The sequence below is a fragment of the Ambystoma mexicanum genome, chromosome 12, assembly GCF_040938575.1.
Source record: "Ambystoma mexicanum isolate Mex_15411 chromosome 12, UKY_AmexF1_1, whole genome shotgun sequence".
In the NCBI taxonomy this organism is placed as follows: Eukaryota; Metazoa; Chordata; class Amphibia; order Caudata; family Ambystomatidae; genus Ambystoma; species Ambystoma mexicanum.
In genome coordinates this window covers 1,101,337,006-1,101,359,901 of record NC_090936.1, presented here as the reverse complement: position 1 = coordinate 1,101,359,901, position 22,896 = coordinate 1,101,337,006, and the positions used below count along the sequence as shown (strand labels likewise).

General features: G+C 47.8%; 1 protein-coding gene across 1 annotated transcript in view; it reads right to left on the bottom strand.

Moving 5' to 3' along the window:
• Nucleotides 1–22,896, bottom strand: part of RBM17 (RNA binding motif protein 17) — a 390,734-nt gene that overhangs the window by 248,179 nt on the left and 119,659 nt on the right. The window contains exon 4 of the mRNA XM_069629662.1: nt 4,596–4,762. Coding sequence (XP_069485763.1) covers nt 4,596–4,762 — 167 coding nt within the window. The remainder of the gene's footprint in view (nt 1–4,595; nt 4,763–22,896) is intronic.

The window sequence follows — 22,896 nt, the reverse complement described above, 5'->3', positions numbered from 1 at the left end:
CAGCTTTTGAGAAGGTGTCACCTGGGACTTTTTGAAATTGAGAGAAAAGCCCAGTTTGTGGAGAGAATGCCAGGTGAGGTTGAGATGTTCCAGAGACTGTTCAGAAGAATGAGTTCTACTCAGCCAATCATCTAGGTAGCTAAAGATGGGAATTCCCTCCCATTCTTAGATTTGTTGCCACCACAGCCATTAACTTATTGAAGACCCTCGGGTGAAGGTGAGCCCTAAAGGAAGTACTTGAAGCCGATAGATATAACTGCTAATGGCATACCTCAAGTACTTTGTGCTTGGGATGTATAGGCACATAAAAATAAGAATCCTGAAAATCGAGTGACAACACCCAATCCTGGAGCTGAAGGGCATGAAGGATCTGCGAAAGAGTGATCTTGCATCTGTCCTGCCTGAGGAACTTGTTCAAGCGTCGCAGGTCCAAGATGGATCGCAGTCCTCCATCTTACTTGGTAACCAGAAAACAGGTGTAGTATCAACCCTGGAATTTTTCCGCTACATGTACTCTTTTTCACTGAAACTTTCTCCAGCGGGGAAAGAACCTCCTGTGGAAGGAGCAGATCCGGTTCTCGAAAAGATGGCGCGCTCAGGGGAGAATCTGGGGGCCACTAGGGGACAGGGTACCCTTGGGCCACTGTCTTTAGTGTCCATGCATCTATCTAAATTAATGAAATGCCATTCTTGAAGATGCTGGGTCAACCTGTCTCCCACCGGGGTACTGCAAGCAAAGTAGTCAGGTTTTGGGGCTGTGGCAGAGGGTAGTGGGGAGGTGGCTGCCTGAGCAGTTTGATCTCCACGGCCTCTCGGGCACGCAAGAACCTCCTTTGTCCTCTCTGGGCCACCTGACCTCTCCCTCTTTTGCCTGAAGAGGAGTAGCAGCGAAAGGAACACCCTCTCCAAGCCAGTGTAGACAGGTGTTGTTGATAATTACTATTGGCTGCCCCTAAAGATTTTGCTGCAGCCTTTGAAGCCTGTAGCTTTTCTAGACTGTCGTCTGCCTTTGGTCCAAAAAGGTTGGACTCATCAAAACGGCATATGCAGGCGCATTGATTTGATGTCCGGGCAAACCCAGACTTGCGTAACCACGCAAATCTACTGATCACTGGACTCGTCCATACACAGGCCGACACAGTCGGACTCATCAAGGCCTGACTTAATGGACTGGCAGGAAGCCCCCTTACCATTGAGTTTTCTAAAGCCATCTCATCTCCCTTTCGGGAATGTTTCCTGCTGCCTGGGAAATGACATTCCATAGTGTGCAAGAGTATTTTGCCAGAGCACAAGATGCATTGATGGCTTTCAATGCCATGCTTCCAGCAGACAATAGCCAGTGCGTCTTATTTCTTATCGTCCCCATCTAAGGGGGTGGTTGGATAAGCTGCAGCCTTTGAGGTGTAAGTAGCCGCCTGCACCACCAAACTCTCTGGTAAAGGGTGCCTGGAAAGGAAGTCCGGGTCAACAGAAGGTGGTCTGTACTTCATGTACTCCGTGTTCACAGCAGGAGCGGTGTCAGTTTGACAATTTTCCAAAATAGGATTCCTTAATGCTGAATGAAAGGCCAGCACAGGCGCCTTAGGAAGACCTCTATCCAAAATGTCTGCAAGGTCATCCTGGGTAATGTCCTTAGCAGGACGTCCCCAACCCAAATACTCAATCACCCTATTCTTTTCTACAGGCCACATTAGGGCGAGTATATCTGGTATGTCAAAATCAAACCCAGGAGAGGTATCCAGACCAATGGCTTCTTTCAGACAACTGGCTAGGTCTTCAAGCCAGGACTGGTCCGAGACTAACTCTTCTGGAACATTGGTATGTCATCTTCCTCCTTATCTTCCTCGAAGGTGGATCCAAAGGATATGAAGAAATCCGACTTAAATTTGGGTTTAAAACTCAAAGATGTCCCTGAGGTAGACGTTACTGTGCCCGTCGACTCCCTCGAGGAAGTCACAGAAGCTTTTTGCTTCAATTAAGTTTGTGGTCGACGCTACGCGAGACAACAACCCTGAGGTCTTCAGACTTGGGCTTTTTGGAACACGGGTCGAAGCCTTGCTGGATTCCCTGCTAGTCTTGGAAGATGCAGTGGGTACAACAGCCTTTTTCAGCTCTTTTGAGGGACCAGGAGGGGCAGCTTTCAAAAAGACCTCACCTTTTCTCTTACCTTTTCCCACTCGGCCGCAAAAAAATCAGCCTTATCGGGAAAATGTACCTGTCACTTGTTGGGCGAGGAGTCAGAGGATGAGGAAGCGTTTCTTCGATTTCTTTTGTGATGACAAAGAGAATGATGGGAATCGCTCCTGTATCTTGACCGTTTAGAATGTCGGGATGGTTTCTTGGGCCTTTCTAGAGATGTGCCTCTGGTGGTGCTTATACCATCAAGATTCATCGGAAGACCTTCTTCAAAGGTGTGGAAGACAGACTTGGAAACTGACCGACCTAGGTTGATCTTCTCTCCTTCAAGGCCTTGCTGGTCATCGATTGCAAGGAGCACTCAATGACTTCATGTTCTTTGCGGAGGCACCAGAGAGAAATCCTGTGCGGATCAGTGATCAGCATCTTCAAATCACAGTACGCACATCTTTTGTAGCCTGTTTTTTGGCATAGATATTGTGAAGACATAGGTCGAGAGATTTGTTGAGGTGACTCAAACTGTTCCGAGAGCATGTTGTGCATGCGGAAAAACAGAACTGAAGCAATGGGCACAGTGCGTGCTACTTATACGATCATCAAAGCCGCCTCCTGATGCAGGAATGGCAACCGTTGAGGGCCATCGACTCCCTCTGCTGTAAAAAAGCTCTGGAGACTGCAAAGCACGATATCGATATATCCAAGATGAGGAATCCGTGGGAGGACACAATCCATTAGAAATGGTGGCATTTAGGGAGATAATCTTTCAGTTTTGTGGTCCAGCTGTCCTCGATTGTGTGACATGGTGATTCTTTTGGCATAAAGCTACAGCCCACCTTTTCATTGATTTGATCTTTAATTTCTTCATTTAAATTAATTCAAATTTTTATCAAGCCGCTTGTTTGTTGCTCAGCATTGTGAGGTGGGACTGTATGCAAGAGGGTATTGGCAATGCCCATCTAACGCAGAATTAATACAATAGCTAACAGTGTGCCTAATAGTTTGCACGTATCGACCATTGTGCAGGATTTGTAGACAATTTCAAAGGATGCTGCATTAGTTTTGGAAAAACATTTACCCCTGCTCTCTCTTGCCATGACACACACTATCATAAAAAGACGCCATCCACGCATATGCATGGTCACAGCCTTACGAAAGGCAATAGAAATTGGTTCAATACGTTTGGACAACACCATTGGAAACATGAGTGACTAAATGACCTTGAAGGTGAAGAATGGTATGGCCTACAAACTCATATTGCGCCCAATGAGCATGTTCCAGCTCAAACATCCCCAGTCACAGGCTGTGGGCGTCCCTGGAAAATGAGCAGCCGCAGCCTTAAGTGGATTTATTGCAATTAATCATAAAAATCTGATTTTTTTCCCAGTGTGAAATACGTGAAACAATTTACCCCCTTCCAATAAATTACTATTTCTTTGAGGAAGTTAACAATCACAGAATTGTGAAAACAGAAAAAAAAAGGTTGCAGAGCCATTGTGCATTTCAAAATAACGTGGACCAACTGGGTCTCGACTGGCACGACATGGTTTCATTGTCAAGGCCAAGCCTTCAACTTGAGATGGACCTCATCTCAGCAGAATTTATAAAACTGTACTGAGATGTAATGAGGTTGTGATTTCATTATCAAGGCTGAGCCTTCACGAGATGGGGCTCATCTCAGCAGAATTTATAAAACTGTACTGAGATGTAATGTGGTTAAGAATGTTGTAAATCCCTGCATGTAGCAAAGTAAGATCCAACGACAAGTGTCATAAGCATGGCAGGATCACAGCTTTCAATATGAAGCACATTACACCCTGCTTAAGAGGTAGAATCTGAGCTTCACCCTTCTTAATAGGGCATTAAAGCTTTTAGCACAAGCCTACATTTACTGCTTTCAACACCTTAGTTTGGGTCCACACGGTTTTCATTGGTTGGTACAAATACAACTCCCAGATACAGTCGCACTATTTATTCAAACTTCATTCAAGCCAAAAAGGTAGGAAATTTCTTTCAATTTTGAATTATTTATATCAACTTACTCCTCCCTGTGACAAAACTCTGCTAACAGGCTCACTTCTAAAGTACTGAAAGCGTGTCCTTCAAAATAGCATATACATTCAGTCTGCTAACTGAAGAGGTCTCATTCTACGATACTGTGTTTAGCATCAGAGGCATCCTGTTCTTGCAAAGCAGATACAGGGGTTTTGAGCTTCAGAGTGCAGGCACACAAACCTTCACAAGAAAGGGGGCTGTAGGAAAAACAACGACTAACTAGGAAAATGGCTAAGCTATGACAAAAGGGAATCCACACAAGGGGTGGCAGGTCACAATATCTCAGTTATGGTTTTGAAACAGTACTGTTTGTGAATACTGAAGGAAGAAAATGGTTGCTTAAACGCAATCTCTGGAAGTAAGTCACACAGAATGGTACTTAAAAAGATAAAAAAAACAAGACTTACTTTTCCCTTTCTTCTATTTCCTTCTGCCTTTCCAGCTCCCTCTGCCTCTGTCGTTCCTCTCTCTGGCGCTTCACCACCTTCTCATAGTCGTTAGGGAGCATTGGGTCATACTCGTCTGCCAAAGGGACCAGTACATCACCAGCAGAGAAGGCACTTGGCACCGCTTCCTGTAAGGAAGAACAGAAAAGAGTAGAACAAATTGATGCAGGATGGAATGCCGGCCAGCACGCAGTTGCACAACTACACACACACACACACTTACTTGCACAGACTCACTCTGCAAATACGCAGCCATCTCAAAATACAACAGCATGCAGACAAAGCATCCTGCGACAAACTATTGTGTCTGAACCCGAGATTTAACTTTGAAACTAAACCCTGCATCAATCCAAGATGCTGCTCTGTGCATGATCAGACTGGAAAATAGAGGTTTCCTCTATGACCAAACTGTCATTTTATCAGCTTCATGATCATATATTTCAGAACTAGTTTTCTATTGAAATTGGTCAGACTTGGTTTGCCAGATCTGTAAAACGTATTTGTATACCACTAGTTTACGAGATCGCTCGACAAATTAAGCAGTAACTTCAGTTATCTGTGTGCCATCAGCGAATCACAGATCAAGTAGGTCTTAACATCCCCGGTTATTAAAATGATTGGTAGAAAGAGGAATACAGCACAAGTGCTATATAAAAACTTAACAGTACTAGGGACACAGGTAAAGAAAAAAGAAAAAAGATGCCGCTTTGATTTGTGCTCAAACTATTCTTCGCAGAATTTTGAGAATACATTACTGTTGATGACAAAACAACGTTTAAGTAAAACAAGTGGAGTGAGGTCACTTTAAAAATGGACATCTGTAGACAAAAAGTAAAGTGATTTGCATACGGGGTGAAGAAAAAGACTTTCAGCTTGACAACCCTCACATTTTTAGGGGAACCCCCCCACTTTGAATGCCCACTTACTGCAGTTATTCTTGGGTACTAAAAGGACAAGTGCTCTGTCTACTTGAATTGAATGTCCTGGCAGACAACTGTACTTAAGACAAACTTATGTTTTCTCATAAACACTACACAAGCAACAGAATTCTCTCTACAGCAGATTTGAATCACAAGCAGGAAGCGGAGAGGGTGCATGAATAAAGAAAAGTAAAGGATAACAAATCTCTACAGAGACCGACTTTCTCACCCTGGCACTCCTCCCCAGAACAAGCATTAGCCCAAACCATGGGTGAATGATTGTTTTTTTATTAGAAAGGAGGAGTGCTGTTACTTTGATAGTCATGCAAGAGAATATCAAGTCCATAAGTCCCTGGATGTTCGGTTAGAATTTCATGTTGGTGTTCTCACAGGAATTCAATTCCCCTCCACCACCTTTGGTTTCTAGAATATCCCCCCATGCAACCCTTTTCATATAGGGTCCTATGGTATGATATGATACATTTTATTTGTATCGCGGTCGTGTTTCAGAGCGCGACGAGGCAAAGGAGGGGGAACAGGGGAGGACCAAACAACGATTTTACTAGGCCCAGTGACATTGAGAATGTGCAATTGCAGAGTATAGGGAAGGGGGAAAGTGCAAGGGAGAGGGGGAGGAGTGGAAAGTGCTGAGCAGGGGATAAAACAACAACTGCTAGTGCAGCCAGCAAGTTGGCAAGTGCAAGGTTAGAGTGCAGACAAGGGGTGTCTGGTAAGGGGACTGTAGGGTTACAGATACAGACCCAAGTGCAAGGGTTTGCCAGGAGGCAGTGCGGGTGTGTAGGGAGGGACCTGGGCCCGAAAATCAAAGGGGAACCAGGTGCCCGGTGCAGAAGCAGACTGATTAACAGGGGAGAGGAAGAGTGAATGCAGAAGCAAAGAGGAAGGTCTTGAGGTGCTTCCAGAACCGAAGATGGTTCTCCTCAGGTTTGAGAGAGGCAGGGAGGCTGTTCCAGCGGGTGGCCCCAGCCGAGGAAAGATCTCTACCCCCAGCTCGTTGCTTGGAGAAGCGACGGACCCTGAGGGAGTTGAAGGTGGAGGAGCAAAGAGCTCAAGTAGCAAGGTATTTACGGAGGGAGAGTTGAATGTATTGGGGCCCCAGGCCCCAGAAAGCCTTGTGGACAATGCAAAGGGTCTTGAATGTATTGCTAGGCCAAGGACAAGTCTTGCAGTCCTGTTCTGGATGAGTTGCAGAGGGTGGAGAGTAGAAGCAGGCAGATTTGGAAAGAGGCTTCTGAAGTAGTCCAGCCTAGAGAGAACCAAGGTTCTAGAGACCGTGAGCTTTGAGCTTCTGGGGGAAGGAGAGGAAAGGAAGAATACCTCTGAGGTGGTGCAGTTGGTAGTGCGACTCCTTAGAGACGTCAGATGTGAGGAGAAAAGGAGAGTCTGGAGTCGAAGATGACCCTGAGGTTCTAAGCCTCACAGATGAGAGCAGTTAGATGGCCAAGGGAGGCCGGCCAGAGTGACATGAGAGGGTGCATGTGTGCTGCTGATGAGAATCTCCATTTTACTGGCTTTAAGGCAGAGATCATTGGCGGCACACTAGTCCTGGATAGACAGTCACAGATGAGAGAAGGAGAAGAGGTGGCAGGGGGAAGCCTGAAAATGAGCCGAGTATCATCCGCATAGCACTGAAACTTGGAGCAGAGCGGCAATGTAGTGGGCGAGAGGTGGCAAGTTTTAGGGAGAATTTTCAGTTTAGTGCCAAATTCCTCCCACCTTAGAGACCCCCAGCTCTTTTGCAGAACTTTGGGACCAATTCTATGTTTTCTGTATTTCTTTTGGTTGTGGAGTCTGAAACTCCATAGGCATCAGCTTTTACATTGTGTGACACAGCACCTTCAGTGCAGTGGCACAGGGAAGTCTTTCAGATTTTCCCACGGTTTATATACCTTCCACGGGATAAACTACTGTTTCCAAGAGCAGTGAAGTGAAATTGACTTTACTTAAATTTGTAACTTTCTAGACCCAGCAAACACCATCTTACAAAAGGGTGCTGGAGAGGTTACTTAGTATCCCCTTTGCTTAGTTTCTCATGTAACAATTTTATGTTACCCTTTCCTCGATGAATGGCTGGTGGCATTGCTTTACTTTTAACTACCGTGGTGTGCTTTTACCGCGGGCTGCGTTTGCAGCTGCTGTAAAGCACCCAAGAGTGCCATTTTTGTCAAAACAGCCCTGTTTTTTTTTTCACTGTTTCTTTGTGGAAAGGTCCTTCTTGAGATTTACTCTGCACGCAAAACGAGGTTTGGTCCCTTTGTACGTTTTGTCTTTGGCGGTATTCACGAGTGAACCCCGCCTCTGGCTACAGGGTGTCTGGTGGGGGCAGGAAGTGAGGGATGTGCCCGAAACTCCCTGTGCTTAGTCTCTGATTGGCTGGCTGGCTGTCCAACAGTCTGACAGCTAGGCCGGAATGAATGGGAGAAACCTGCATAAAAGGCAAGGAATCCGAAGAACAACATGGAAGAGACGCCTGCTGCAATTCCGGGACCGTTGGTTTGCCAGATGAAGCCCTGCTGCTGTGCTGAAGCTCCAAATTCGCCTCAACTTAAAGAAGCCCTGCAAGGACGACTTCTGTTGAGTTGGTGGGACCAATCAACCCCTAAGTAAATCCCCTAGACATCCTCGAAGCTGGTTGAATTTCCACTGCCGTTTCTGCTGGAAACCGTAGAGCCAGGGAGAGGAACACCAGATTGTGTGCGTTGCTTTTAAGTTGACCAAGAGCTCCAGGAAGATCCTCCGGACTCCCAGGAAGCAGGATTGATCGAGCTTCAGCCACCTCAACAGACTGCTGGACCCCAGATGCAAGGAAAGCCCATCTCGCCAGCCAAGAGTCTGCAGTGTTGCTATTTGCTAAGATACAAGGAGCTGAAACCGTGAAGTGCCAGTCGCTGACCGCCCGTTGCAGTGCAGGAGTCCTCCAGACGTCCTCCCTCTTGTCCCCACAACGTAGGCCCAGGAACACAGGATCTGCAGAAGCTGCACAGGACCAGAAGCCAGCTAGAACCGTTTTTCATCTAAACAAAGGTACTGTAAAGTCTAAGAACTTACCTCTTGTTGTGTAACCTCACTTGTTCTCAGTTGAGACTTTGTCTTGGTTGCTTTTGTAGAGTTGCTATCCGCTTCTTTACCCCACAAGCCTAATCAGCTTGTGGCACTGTTTGATTTCTTCTTTTTAACAAAGACTTCTAAAACATTGTGCAAGACTTTTACCAACCTGCAAGAATTGCTTCAGCTCACCTAGACTTTTGCTCAATTAACTTTGGCCTGGCTCCTTGAATTACTTCTTCCCTCTGACTGTGCGTTTTGTCTTCCTTGCAGGAAGGGGTTAACTTACTTTGCATTGGGGGTTACCAAAAGTACTTTCCTGCTTCAGAAGGTTTGTGAGATCTCTTGTTTTGTTCTAATAACCGTTTTCTTTGGCATACTCAGTATTGCTCCAAATGCCACAGTAATATATTAATGTCCACAGTGTCCTAGCTATTTAAGTCACCCCAAGGGTGTAGAAAGTGTCTGCCATCCCAAATGGGTACTTGCTGATTTGGAGAAATTAAGACTGTATTTTGGAGTGTATTTGTGTGTTACTATTATATTGCCCCTTCTGAAGAAGGCTTACTCAAACTGACTGTTAAATAAATTAACAATTGTTTCATCCATAACCGTGTGTGTAAGAGTTTATTTCAATACTTGTCCCTGTGAATCTCTAACTCCCATACAGCTCACATTGACCCCTCTTGAGATAAGTCTGGCTGCTCAACACGGTACCAACCTGTGTAGTACAGACATAACAGAGTTGGGTTCCTATTGCCAGGTTGTCAGGGTTGTGGTAGTGCACCCAAAGGGTATTGCATACAATCTTGCCTAACATCAGGTATTGGTTGAAAAGCCAAGAGGTTAGACCATTCGGGAACACCACAGGTAGAGAGTGAGATAGAGGAAAGCAAGGACCCAAGTTAGACCTAGGAGGGTCGATCAGAAAGGAAAGAGGTCAGCCAGGCCAGGGCCTGATCAGTGATACCCAGGTTATCACGGAGATGGTCGAGTAGGATGGCATGGTTGACCCCGTCAAAGGCAGAAGGGAGATCAAGTAGAAGGACGACAGAAGGGATGTGTTCAGGAAAGCAGTTTCCATGCTTCTGGCAGCTCTGAAGCCAGATGGTCGTGGAGACAACCAACAGAATCGGTGTGAAGATTAAGCTGGGAGATGGGCAGCTTTTCCAGGAGTTTGCCAAGGAAGGAGTGATGGAGATTGGGCGATAGTTAGCCAGGCATGATGGGTCGGCCGTGGGTTTCTTGAGAAGAGGGTGCACAAGAGTGCTTCAGAGGAGAGGTGAAGGCTCCAGAGGTGCGAACGAGAGGTTGCAGAAGTCAGCCAGAGCAGGAGCAATAGCAAGGGTGTCAATGTGGTCCATGATGGTTTTGGAGGAACATGGGTGAACCGGTTTTGACTAGACTTTCATAGATCAGACTGGTCTGGAAATCTTGTCAGGGGAGAGCAGAGGAAAGTAAGGGGAAGAGGAGGGGAGGACGGGAGTGTGGACAGGATGGCCTGGATTTTTAGATTAAATGAGAGACAAGGGCCGTGCAAAGGGCCTGGGAGGTGACAGGAGAGGTAGAGACTGCAGCAGGGTTGGCCAGCTCCTTACAGACTTTAAAGGGTTTGGACGAGTTGTTAGATGCCACAGAGACGCAGGCTTGGATGTGGGCTTTCTTCTTAGTTCAGACAGGGAGCCGGTATTGCTTTTGGAGCAGGCAGGTTTGTCTTAGGATGTGTAGGAAGCCTGCCATTTCCTCTCAGCCACCCTACACGCGCGTTTAAGGCTGTTAGGTTGGAGTCGCACCAAGAGTTGAACTTTGCTTTGGGCTTCAAGCGGATCCTCATGACAGCGGTAAGAGCATCAAGAGTATCAGTGATAGAAGAGTAGAGCATGCAAAGGGCTGATGCGAGTCAGCTAGGGGAGGAGGGGGGCGAGAGGGAGAGAAAGCCTCAACTGATACGCTTCACTTCATGGGTCGAATGATCAAGAAGGTAGGTGGCATTGTGGTGTTGGCTTGGTCTGAGGGGTAGAGAGGGAGTGATCACTCCAGGAGATGAGTGGTCAGAGGGATGGAGAGGGTGAGGTCAGAGGAGATCAAAACATCAAGCGTGTGCCCTGCAGAGTGAAGAATAGAAAGAATCACAGAGGTTGCGAAAGGAGGTACAGGGAACATCCAGCTGGATGTTGAGGTCCCCAAGAGGGAGGAGAGGTCAACCCACTCAGAGAGGAAGGAGGTGAACTGACCAGGTGGGTGATATAAAGTAGCCACAGGGAGAGAGAGGGGGTGGTAGAGAGGGGGTAGTGAGGGGGGGGGGTAGAGCATTTGAAAGAGGAGTAGGTCTGTGTAGGAATGACAGAGGCAGGAATCCACTCCGGGAAGATCAGGCTACACCCGCTCCGGACCAAGTGGATCTGGATGCATAGAGGATCTTTTAGCAGCCATGGAGGAGAGTGTCAAAGCTCGTGACAGAGCTGGCCACGAACCATGTCTCGAGGAGACTGAGGACATCAAGGTCCAGTTCTTCCAGGAGGCGGCAGATGTCAGAGGAGCGTTTGACGGCTGAGCAAGAGTAGAGTGGCAATAAGGAGAAGGTTGCCATCCTTGAAGTACTTCCGGGGAGGGGTAAAGATCAGAGATATGCCCTGCGGAGCTGTAGACAAAGCCCAAGGTGGGGCAAGAGAGGAGGAAGGAGATGGCAAGGAAGCCAAGGAGGAGGCAGAGGGGGAGGCAAGGCAGCAGAGGAAGGGAGAGAAGGGACAGCGGGAGAAGAGAGGAAAAGGAGGAGATATATGAAGAGTCTATCAAAGAGGAGAAGGTTGGCCTGAGGGCCTTGGACCAAGACTGTTCCATTCAGGTAGACATTAATGATGACCTTAGAGGTTTGGAAGGGGGCCAGCAGGGCCTCCCCGAGGATGCCACCATTAATGGGAGAAGGAGAAAGGAGAGCACAGAGACCATAGATCTGGCTAGTGAATGACAAAAAGGATGTCTGTGAGGGTCTGTCTAGAGGAAGCACTAATCTGGATGTCAGCGATGGGGAGCCAAGGGCTAGAGATTTTTTGAATTTCCTCCCGTCAGACTTGTGAGAAAGGAAGGATAGTCAATAGAGAAACAGTTGAAGATAGGAGAAAGAGTGCCATGATTGAAGTAGAGAAAAATCAGGATAGGAACAGCGGGACAGAGATGCACAATGCAGGCACTGGGCCAACCAAGTTGAAGAGAAAAATCAGAGTACAGCCACAAGGGCACAGCTAAATTAAAATTGGTAGCAGTAGGTGAAAACACAGCTAGGTGAAAACACAGTGCAACCGCAGGCTGTAAACATGGGAGACAAGGTGAGGTGAAGAGAAGGAGGGAAAGTCAGGGGGGTAGGAGGGTGTCCAGTTGGAGGGGACTAATTGTTACGGAGGTGAGAAAGTCATGGTAGTTCAGGCTGCAATGAAGAGTGTGGGAGCGACATCATCAATGCTCAAGTGAGGAGGTGTAGCATACAGGGGCCTTCGTTGTGGGCCTTGGATGTAAGGGACAGCTCCCGCCTCCCGGTTGCAGCAATTGGCATTTAAAAGACCAAGGCAACCGATGGGAGAGGAAGCAAGAACTGGCCAAGGCAGTTTGAGGGAAAGTAGTGCATCCATCTTGGCAGAGCCGAGCACAATATCAAAAAAGTTGACGAAATAAGAAAACACAGGTAATAGGTTACAAGCAGAAAGGGAGATTCTATTTAATGCAATCCTCAGGCTGCGAGCAGTAAAAAACACTTTTTGTTGGAAATGATAAAGTCAGCCCACCACATGCGTTACACGCCGGCATTCATTGAGCTTCCCCAAACGCAGCGCTGGCTGCGGATGAAGAATGCAGGCAGGATGAGGGCTGCAGGAGCAAGGAGAGCAAGGTAGCCCATACGGCTTTGACAGCGGTACATTTTAAGCATTCCATTTTAGACATAGGGCGCTTTTAAGACCATAATATGGTTTTGTGGAATAAGGTGGTAGCAGCCATTTAGTTTTGGCTTCACCAGGGATACTACCCGTTTTACTATTCTAGTAAACCAAAGAACCTTTTTGGTACCAATTGGGACAGTCTGCTCGCAGATATTTCGTTTTTGGCATTTCCTTTATTTGGGTAACCATGAGGCAGGCCTAAAATGACTGCTGTGAAAGCTCTGCACCCCTCAGTGTGGTTTGGGCCAATTCAGACTTGTCCCTACTACTAGACAGGCCGATACACATAATGTGTGGGTGAACCTGGATGTTTGGCAGTTTTTAGGATGAGCCACATTGGCTGGCCATCAAAACTTTCTGCCTAACTCCCTTGTGTGTGTTTGGAGAGCTGACTTACGCCAGCCCATGAGAATTTGCGTTCATCTATGCGAGACTCTGCCCCATCCTTAATTCTGCAGGGATTTTGGTAGATTGCTTGTGAAGGTTGCTGGGGGATGTTCGCCTTGAAGCCATGCTACAGCAATTTTAGGACCGAGTTTGGGTCATGTGTAACTACTTGTGGCTCCCGGTTTCACTTTTTGGCTGCTAGCGGTTCATTTGCCGTCACTGTCCACCCCTGGTCCACATCACTGGTTTGGCAGGATATGTCATGCTGGGGACATTTTCTGGGCTGATTTACAGCAGCGTTCACAAAATTACCAACTTGGTGGTGCACCTGGTCAATCAATTCCCTGGGTGACCAGATCCTGGAAATATTTACCAGCTTGTTCTGCCATTACGGATCTGTGTTTTTGGGAACCACCACTAGGTACTTGCCTCTGGGTCCTGGGCCGGTGGGTTATACTGCATACTTAAGTTGGTGGTCTCGGTGCACTGGTCGTGGATTTATTCAGGTCACCTTCTACCTTGTTTGGACATAGACTAGAATTGGCACGAAGCCTGCTGCGCTTCCTTTCTTCCAGCTGATCCAGGGTCTCAAACCTTTGACTGGAACACTGAGGACCTCCTCTGGAATGCCATGGGGTATGTTGCCGCCTTCTCCACTACCATAGATTGGAACTCGGACCTAACTGACTTTACCCTATAACCTTAGCAGTGCCTACAGGCTTTGTCCCGTTACTCAGATGAGAAACTTGCAAGCTCCCCTGGGCATAGTAATGCATGGTGTGCATTTGAATCATCTATGTATTTAACTATTTATTGAAGGTATAGGAATTTAATTTGACTTCTGTGTGGCATTTTGGTTCCCCATGTGCCTTCACCCCTGAATCGTGCGCACTATCACGTAGTGGGCAACATACACATCTTAGGCGTGATTTTGGGCCTTCACTGACCATTCACCGACATTACTGTTTCCATCCCCATGAACAAGGAAGAAAAGAACTTGCCCGAATGATTCCGGTATGCAGCAGGCGACGCTTTCTTTTACAATGCCAAAGAATTAAGAAACTACAAAGAGGTGCAATCTATTATAACTGAAGAACATCTAACACTATTTGAATGGTTTATGCCACATTAGCACTAAAGTAAACCATCTTTTTGTGAAACGTGTACATGCTTTATTGATAATGCACGAGTATGGAAAGCTAGGGATGACTGCCTGCAACCCTAAACCATCACAGAGCTTGTGCAGAAAAGGAATATTATGATTGCTCAATAGGCACTTTCAACAGACTACCTATAGCCCAAATAATATATGTACACTTTCTCTACTTTATATTTAGATTGTCCAAATGTTACTCTCTTCAGTTGCGATTTGCTCATGTTTGCATAAAAAAAAGATGCAAATGGTTCCATTTGCTACCTTACCTCCCTCTTCATTCCACACAACTTTTTTCAAACTTCCTGGTGACTCTCTCGCCCCTACCTTCGTCCCTGACTGCGTATCGGCCCATCCAGTCCTGGTGCACTTCCAACAACCTCTGCCTCAATACCAGCAACACTGAGATCCTTCCTATTGGGACTCTGCTCTCTCTGTCTGTGACTGTCTATCAGAATTGTGTTCCAGCCCCTGCCTGCCACCATTGCTGCCCACGTGTGCTGCCTGGAGCGCAAGCCGTATGATGGCCGCTCCGGTTCCCCAGGCAACCAGCATCAACACACTGGAGCCCGGGAAAGTGCCCGCGAAATGCACCGGCGCGGCCCAGGCCAGCTATTGGTCTCCTCTGCCTGCCAGCCCCTCTCTTACCCTCCTGCTTTAAAGGGAGTGTGAGGCAGCTGCCAGGCAAAGCCGTCGGGAGAAGGCCAATGGAAAAGGCCTTCCCCCCCTCTCCGCTGCTAGACGGCGAGGCATGCTGCTTCGCCAAAGGTAAGGCTGCTAACTCGAGCCTCACTGTCTACCTGCGCCTCCAAGAGCCACCCCCCACCACTGGAAGGAACCTACGCGCGCATACTTTGCCAGCCAGCCAGCACTCACGGAACTCACGCCTCGGAGAAAGGACATCGCTCCGTGCTCAACACCACTAAGGAGCCCCGACCTCACCAGGCCTCACACGCACACCCCCTGCCATATGACACCTGCAGCGCTCAAAGCTCCACTCCGCCTCTCTTCAGAAACTCTCTCACAAGTTGAGCACGAGCCAGGCGCCCCTTTAACACTATCGCACCTATGCCCAATACTGCTGCCCTTTCGGCCATTGCTCTGCCTGTGCCTCATGCACCCTGTGTTGTTACTATGCCTCATGCAGCTAGTGTTGCGCCTCATGCACCTTGTGTTGTCACTATGCCTTATGCTGCTGCCCTTTCGGCCATTGCTCTGCCTGTGCCTCATGCACTCTGTTGTGCCTCATGCACCTTGTGTTGCTACTATGCCTCATGCTGCTGCCCTCACGGCCATCCCTCTGCCTGTGCCTCATGCACCCTGTGTTGTGCCTCGTGCACCCTGTGCTGATACAATGCCTGCCGCCCCCAAGCCAATAGCCACCGGCGCCTCAGCCCCCCCGCCCCCAAGCCCATAAGCCGGCACATCCTACTGCAGCACCCACCTCGTTGAAATGTGGTCTTGTCAACGCTAGATCTATCCCAGCCCATGCCCTGGATATCCACAACCTCAGCCTCAAGAACAAGCTAGACATCATCATCACTGAAACCTGGCTGAATGAAACATCTGGCCCAGCCCTCACCCTGGCCATCCCAGATGGATACACCATCCACAGAAGACCGATCCCTCACCAGGGGCGTCGGAGTAGCTCTCATTGTCAAAGAAAGCCATGCTATCAGAAGAATAGAAGGCGACCTTAGCCACAGCTGCTACTACTTCCCATTCAAAATCAACCTCTCTCCTAACATGACTGGCTCTCCACATCGTCTACCGCCCCCCTGGGCCTACCACAGACTTCCACGACTCCCTCATCCACTCCCTCTCTGCCAACCTGAAAAAGACATCCAAAGTCCTACTCACTGGTGACCTCAATCTCGGCCTCAATGACCCTAATGACGCCCACGCAGCCACCCTGGATTAAGCCCCATCTACCTTAGGATTCGCGTAAGACATCGCCTACCCCATGGACTCCAAAGGACGCTCACTGGACTGGGTCTCCCACCACAACTCTCCAGTACTCATTACTGAGAACTCTCCCATCCCGTGGTCCGACCACCATTACATCCAATTCGACCTTGACACCTCTAAAGAGCCCCCCCTCCCAGTACCCCCTCCCTTCAGGCCTCTCCAGATGTTCCCGCCAACTCACAGCTAAAAACATCATTCCATTCCTCAAAGTACCTGCACTCCAGGCTCCCTTCTCGCAGGACCCGAAACCCTTGCCAGCTCCTTCAAGCGAGTCATTACCCAAGCTGTCGACTCTACTGCTCCCCTCACTCTCAGGAAAGCCAAGAAAACCAAGCACACGAATGCCTGGTTCTCCCAGAATCTGCTCCAAATGCGTGCAAAAAAAACATGCCGCTCTCGCAGCCTGGAAAGCAAAACCCAATGATACTACCAAACTAGCTTTCAAGACCATCTCCAAAGATTACAAATCTGCCATAATTCAAGCCAAAGCTAACTCCTTCAACACCAGGATAGCTAACGCCAAATCTGGCACCAAGGAAATTTTCGCCATTTTTAGGGAGCTTGAAACACCGTCCATCCCGCCATGCACCCTCTTGAAGGATGAAAAATGGTGTCGCCATGCTCAACTAAATACCCTGCAAACGAAAATCCTAGCTCACCAAAAGGCCTTAACCCTCCTAATTGCTTCCCAAAATAGTCATCAGAACAAGGAGATTACAACTAACTCCTCTCCGGTATTCAACTTCAAGGACGTTAGTGAATCCGAAGTCATCTCCCTCCTAAAAACTATCAAACCGTCCAACTGCAAGGGCGACGCCTGTCCTGCTCAGCTCATTAAGGACTGTGGCACCACCCTCACCCCCTTCCTGACAGCCTTTATCAATGCCTCCTTCCAATCAGGCCTTGTCCCGTCCGACCTCAAAGAGGCCTGGGTACGACCACTCCTCAAAAAGCCATCCCTTGACCCCTCAGTACCAGGTAACTACAGGCCAATTATCACGGTCCCTTTCCTGCTCACAATTCTGGACAAAGCAGCCTTCCTGCAAGTCCAAAAATTCCTTGAGGACCACCGCCTTCTGGGCCTTCGGTAGTCTGGTTTCAGGCCACAACATGGGACCGAAACGGCCTTACTTGACCTAAAAAATCAAATGGACGATATCAGACGCAAGGAAACCTGCGCTCCTGCTCCTTGACTTATACGCCGCATTTGACCTTGTGGACCACAAGACACTTTGCCACCACCTCTCCATTGCAGTCAACTTCTCCCCCAAAGCATGTGCGTGAATAACTTTGTTTCTACAGGAACAGGTCATGAAAGTCTTTTCCGACTCTACATGTGCCTCTCCCAGCAACATTAAATGTGGAGTACCCCAGGGGTCCTGCATCGCACCCACCCTCTACAACCTATTTACTAGGCCCCTTTTTAACCTTGGGCATCTCATAGACCAACTATGCTGATGATGCGCAGGTGCTCATCCCTCTCACAGGTGACTACGAGACAGACAGGATCACCCTTATCTACATTTACTGCACCATCCAACCATGGATGGCAGAAAATTGGCTGTGCCTCAACAGCGACAAAACCGAGCTCCTACTCAATGGATCCCCAACCATCCTGGGTAACCTTGACAAGAAATATAGCTCCTTCACCATCGATAATATACCCATCAATGTGTCCCACACAGTTAAAACTCTGGGAGTCTACCTTGACGCCAACCTCACCATGAACAGTCAGGTCAACGCCATTGCATCCTCATCGGCCTACTACTCTAAACTGCTCAATGCAGCAAGACCCTTCCTCACCACGCAGAACTGCCTTACTATTGCCAGGGCCACTATCAGTTCAAGACTGGACTATTGTAATACTCTCCTCGGAGGCACATCCAGCAAAAACATTGCCAAACTCCAGCTTGTCCAAAACAATGCACTTGGGGCTGCCACAGGATTTCCGAAAAAGGATCACATATCGGACCTTAGGAGACATGCGCACTGGCTTCCCGTTAAACAGTGTTATCTTCAAAATCCTCTCCATTACCCACAAATGCCTCCAAGATCTAGCGCCCCCTTACCTCACTCAGCGCATTTCCATGCCCACATCCACCAGGCCGTCTAGGCTAGCCTACACCAACCTGATCAACAAGCCCAAAACATGCACAGTGCATGCTTGAGGTTCCAGTTTCCCAGCTATTGCTGCCGCCCACTGGAACGCACTCCCCACTCACATCAGGGCCATCAACTCCCACTTGGCGTTCCGCAAAGCCCTCAAAACCAGTCTATTTGTTTGAAATGTTCATGCCTAGCATTTGCTTGGTACTCGACTGAAACCTATGTCTGCTTAATGTATGTGCAACCTACCTCCTATGATGTAACTAAGTAACCGCATGTTCCCAAGTCGTATTCTTGCCTACGTACACTTTCTTGAAAAAGCGCCTCAATACCCGTGGGCTCTAGTGCGCTACACAAATGTAAAAAATAAAATAAAAAATCTGTCTCTCTCTCTCGCTCTCTTTTTCAGGCATTGCCAAGAAGTCCCACTTTCAACTCTTTTCCAAGGAATTCTCCCTTTTCTCACTTTTCCTCAGAAGCTCAATGTTACCCGAGCCCTGGTTCTCGCTAGGCTGGACTATTGTAATAGCCTCGTCCTGAATCTACCTTCGTCCACTTATCGATCCCTCCAGCTAATCCAGAATAGGGCAGCAAGACTTATCCTTGGCTTTAGGCCCAGGGGCAGCATCGCATGCCCCAAAACATCTTCACTGTCTCCCGGTTGCTGCACAGATTAAATTCAAATCCCTCTGCATCATCTACAAGGCTGTCTGGGGCCAGGGACCACAGTCCCTGCAACTCTCTCTTACTAGATCCTCTCCTTCTAGACCTCTATGTTCCTCTGGCACCAACTCTGTATGTAGAGCATTTCACTAAACAGGGGGCTGATCTCTTTCATCAACAGGCTCCCTCCTGTGGAACAGCCTCCCCCTTCCTCCGAGTCTTGAGCAGGACTCTCAAATTCTGGAAGCTCCTCAAGACTTGCTGCTTTGCCGCCTCCTTCCCTTCTTGCCTCCTCTGCTAATCTAACGGTTGCTGTGATTGGTGTCCAGGTGCCTTATGCATCCGCTGGGTCCTTGACCTTCCACACCCTATCACCCCAGCTTCTGTCTACCTTTCAGCACTTGGCTCTGCACCCTACAGCCTATGTCCTGGGGGCTCATTTTTTCCACCCAAGCCAGCTCCAGGCCGTTTAGCACTTGCGATACCATGACCTTCATCTGTCGCTTGCCCACGAGCACGGACAGCCAAGTACCTACCCCCACTCCCCTCTTTCTTGCTGCACTTGCACGTTCTGAATACTCACAAGTCATAGTAGGGTCATCCTTCCCCACCCCCCTCCACTGTATTTAATGTTTCAATCCCATGGGCGCTTTGAAACAGAATTGATTTACTGTATAAGCGCCTAACAAGTGAACAACAAATGTTGCTGATCATCGAAGAACATGAGTGAACATATTTTATTTGATATCACATACTGCCATCTCGTGGCTTCCAGCAGCAGCACAGCATTTGAATCTTTATTCCATTTGTTCCCGCTGAGTTAATTCACATCTCATTCACGCTGCCCTATTCAAAGTGGATGAAAAGACATGCAGGCGAACTTTGTTTAACCTGGTCTTTCGCTAAGGTTCAAGCATCAGGCCCGTTAGTACAGGTGTTCGAATCAAGGGAATGGGAGCTCGCCCTACATCAATTGCGGTTGGAGCTTTGCAAAAAAAAAAACCGCCCTTTTTGTGATTTCCTTTTCTTTTTAAAGCGATATACAGAGGATCAGAAATAAATCAAAATCCATAAAGCGTTGCGGACAATAGCTGCTTCATTGCTTTCATGTTAAACGCACTGTGACCATCTATAAGCACACTTGCTATCAGTAATTTTCTTTTGGACAGCCGCCATGGATTATATCTGAAACTTGACAGTACATTAACAACTGCCTCCTCACGTGATGGTAAGTGCACAACAGTACACGCATTTGATCGCACCCCAACTTGTAAAACATGACCACGCATGAAGGCTACATGGCCGCATAAGATGCCTGCAGTAACGAGAGGGAGATAAGCAGCGAGATTGTTGGATAGAGAGGGGCAGAAGCTCTGATGAAAGTGGAATAAGGACGCGCTGCTCAGCCTGAGCGGGCAGAGGCGTGCGTGAGGGAACGCACGTACCGCGGAATATTCCAGCACAGCGCAGCCTGCTGTGCCAGACGCAAAGCTCATGGCATCTGCCAACAACACTAATGTTTGTCACCTTCTGCTCCAATAGTCCAGTAACGTCTCCCTCACCACCGTCTCCCGCTTGAAAATGTTGTCTTACCAACACGCTAATGATTAATGTTTGATGTCACGGTCTGCTCCAGGTGGACAACATAACTCCAAAATGGAATGTGGGTTAATTTTTTTTTTTTAAAAGGATATTTAAAAAATGAAACTAGCTGCAAAGTGCTGTACTTTGTTTTGCAATTGCATAGCACCAAGCATATATGCTGCTGCTCAGTGTTGGGGGCTGCACCGGGTCACCCCCACCCACTCCGGACCACCGGAGCTCCACACATGGCCGGGGGCACCCGGCTCACCGCGGCCTGGGGGCACCCAGGCCGGGGTCGCCACCCCAGCCCGCCTCAAATGGTTGTTGGGGGGCGGGGGGCAGGACACACAAAGACTGCGTTGCCCTGCAGGGGCACCGTCCTCAAGCTGGGCTCCGTCCTTGGGCCCAGCGCCTGCAGCGCAGCACCAGCATGGTGCACCAAGAACGACACTGGAGCCTCCATGGGAGTGACTGGCGAGCCGGAAACAGCTCTGTTGGTCACGTGGTTACTGCCACGTGACCCATTACAACATCCTGGGAGCTACCATGCTCCAAGGAGGGGTTAACATGCAACACCCAGTACAGTGGATATCTTATCCCATTTTGCCCAGCATAATCACTCGTGCAACAGTGCATTTACAATCTTTTTCCGTTGTTTAGCACAGGTATGGAAAGTGCCATGTACAAAAAAAAAAAAAACTTTGTTCTACGAGAGAGAGACCAACAACAGATGTAGGATGCAGCTTTCGCAAAGTTTACGAAACTTTCGGAAAGATTGACAGGTCGGTCATTTTGCTCACACGATTTCATATACTACGCATGTCGGCTGCCTGGATGCCTAGCTTTGTTTGGGGACGAGATGCCTGCAGTAACGAGGGGGAGATCGTTCCGAGGCTGCATCAAGAGCATAACCTTTTGTCCGGCGTGAAATGCAACTTCATTTGCAGCCCGGCATTAAAAACCCATCTCTTAAATTTTCCATTATTTGCCTGTTCTTTCGGTCTACCTTTGCTCTACTGTCAAGATGCCTTCGGGTGAACATTTCATAACATAACATGGTGGCAGATTGTGAAACAAGTGAGCATTTTCCTCTTAAAACAATGGTTGACCCCCCCCCCCCTCACTAACGTGACAGGGGGTTTAGATTCTATTAAAGACAGAAGGCGAGTATTATGCATTACAATCTTTACTTCTGAAACCACAGCAGCAAAGAAAAAACTTTTACAAACAAAAAGTTTCAATAACAGAACTAAACAGAGTTCAATGTCAATGTAGGGGAACTCCCCAATCCATCTTGGAGGACAGGCCATGCCCTGCAAGAGACCAATGAGCAAGGACCCTCCTCTATATATGTCCTTTATTCTAATCCCTGTTCCTCTTTCTGCAGCTGTCTTGCACCTACTCCCATTGCAACAATCCAAATGCGTAGCGCAGAGAGAAGGCTCCAGCAAAACTGGAGGGATCTCAACCTCTCCGCAACCTGAAGCTACGATGAAACTCTTCTGGATAGGACCTCTTGCGCCCGAAAGCTGAAACGATATATAACAGAAAAGGGTGGGTGGGATAAGAAACAGAAAAAAAGGGTGGGTGGGATAATACTCACCTCCCGTCTTTAATAGAATCTAAACCCCCTGTTCACGTCAGTGAGGGGCATTAACCATTCTATGGCATGACAGGAGGCTTCATATTATGCAAGTTTAAAGCCCTTGCATCATATTAACCCCAACATGATAAATACCCTTGAGATAAAATAAAATGCTTTTAATGATGATTCCTTTCACCAATAAGCTGCTTTGATAATTTTTCCCCAGGCCAACCCCAGGAGAATACCACATACCAACCACCATAGCACCTTAACCGACGAACCAAAGGAGTAATTAACTCCCTCTTTTCGCATAATTTATTTACTCTATTTAGTCAAAGGGGCAAGGGACCCTGCAATAATGTTCCCACAAGGAAAGCAGCTGAGAAGTATTAAGAGGTTAAGAGCCTCTGTACTCAACTCACAATCTTTTGAAACACTCAATTACTCATACATCAAAATCTCTAGAAAACTTGGATAAAAGATGGAGAAACCTAAACACTTACACCTCCTGGCAATAAAGATAGTGACCCCCTGAGGCGAGAACCTATAGTCCCTATAAAATGCTCTGATACCAGAACAAATATCTTAACAGGATCGAAACCCACATAGATAACTTGTAAAACAGTTATAGCATAGACAACCTTCATTAGAAAGGACAAAACAGACTACTCCCCCTCGAAGAAAACACCTAGCTTGGGTGGGGGTCCTAATGCCAATGTACTAGAAGACCCTGCTCACCAAGGACTGCCTATCCACTAACTTCACTCTTGACGACATGTCTCGTTGATGGTGGCCGTGAAATGAATGCATCGACATGTAATGTTGCTTTCTGAACAACTGCACCAGAAGTTACCTATCTCTACTGTAAGGGAGAAACGGAACCGAAAATTGAGACACA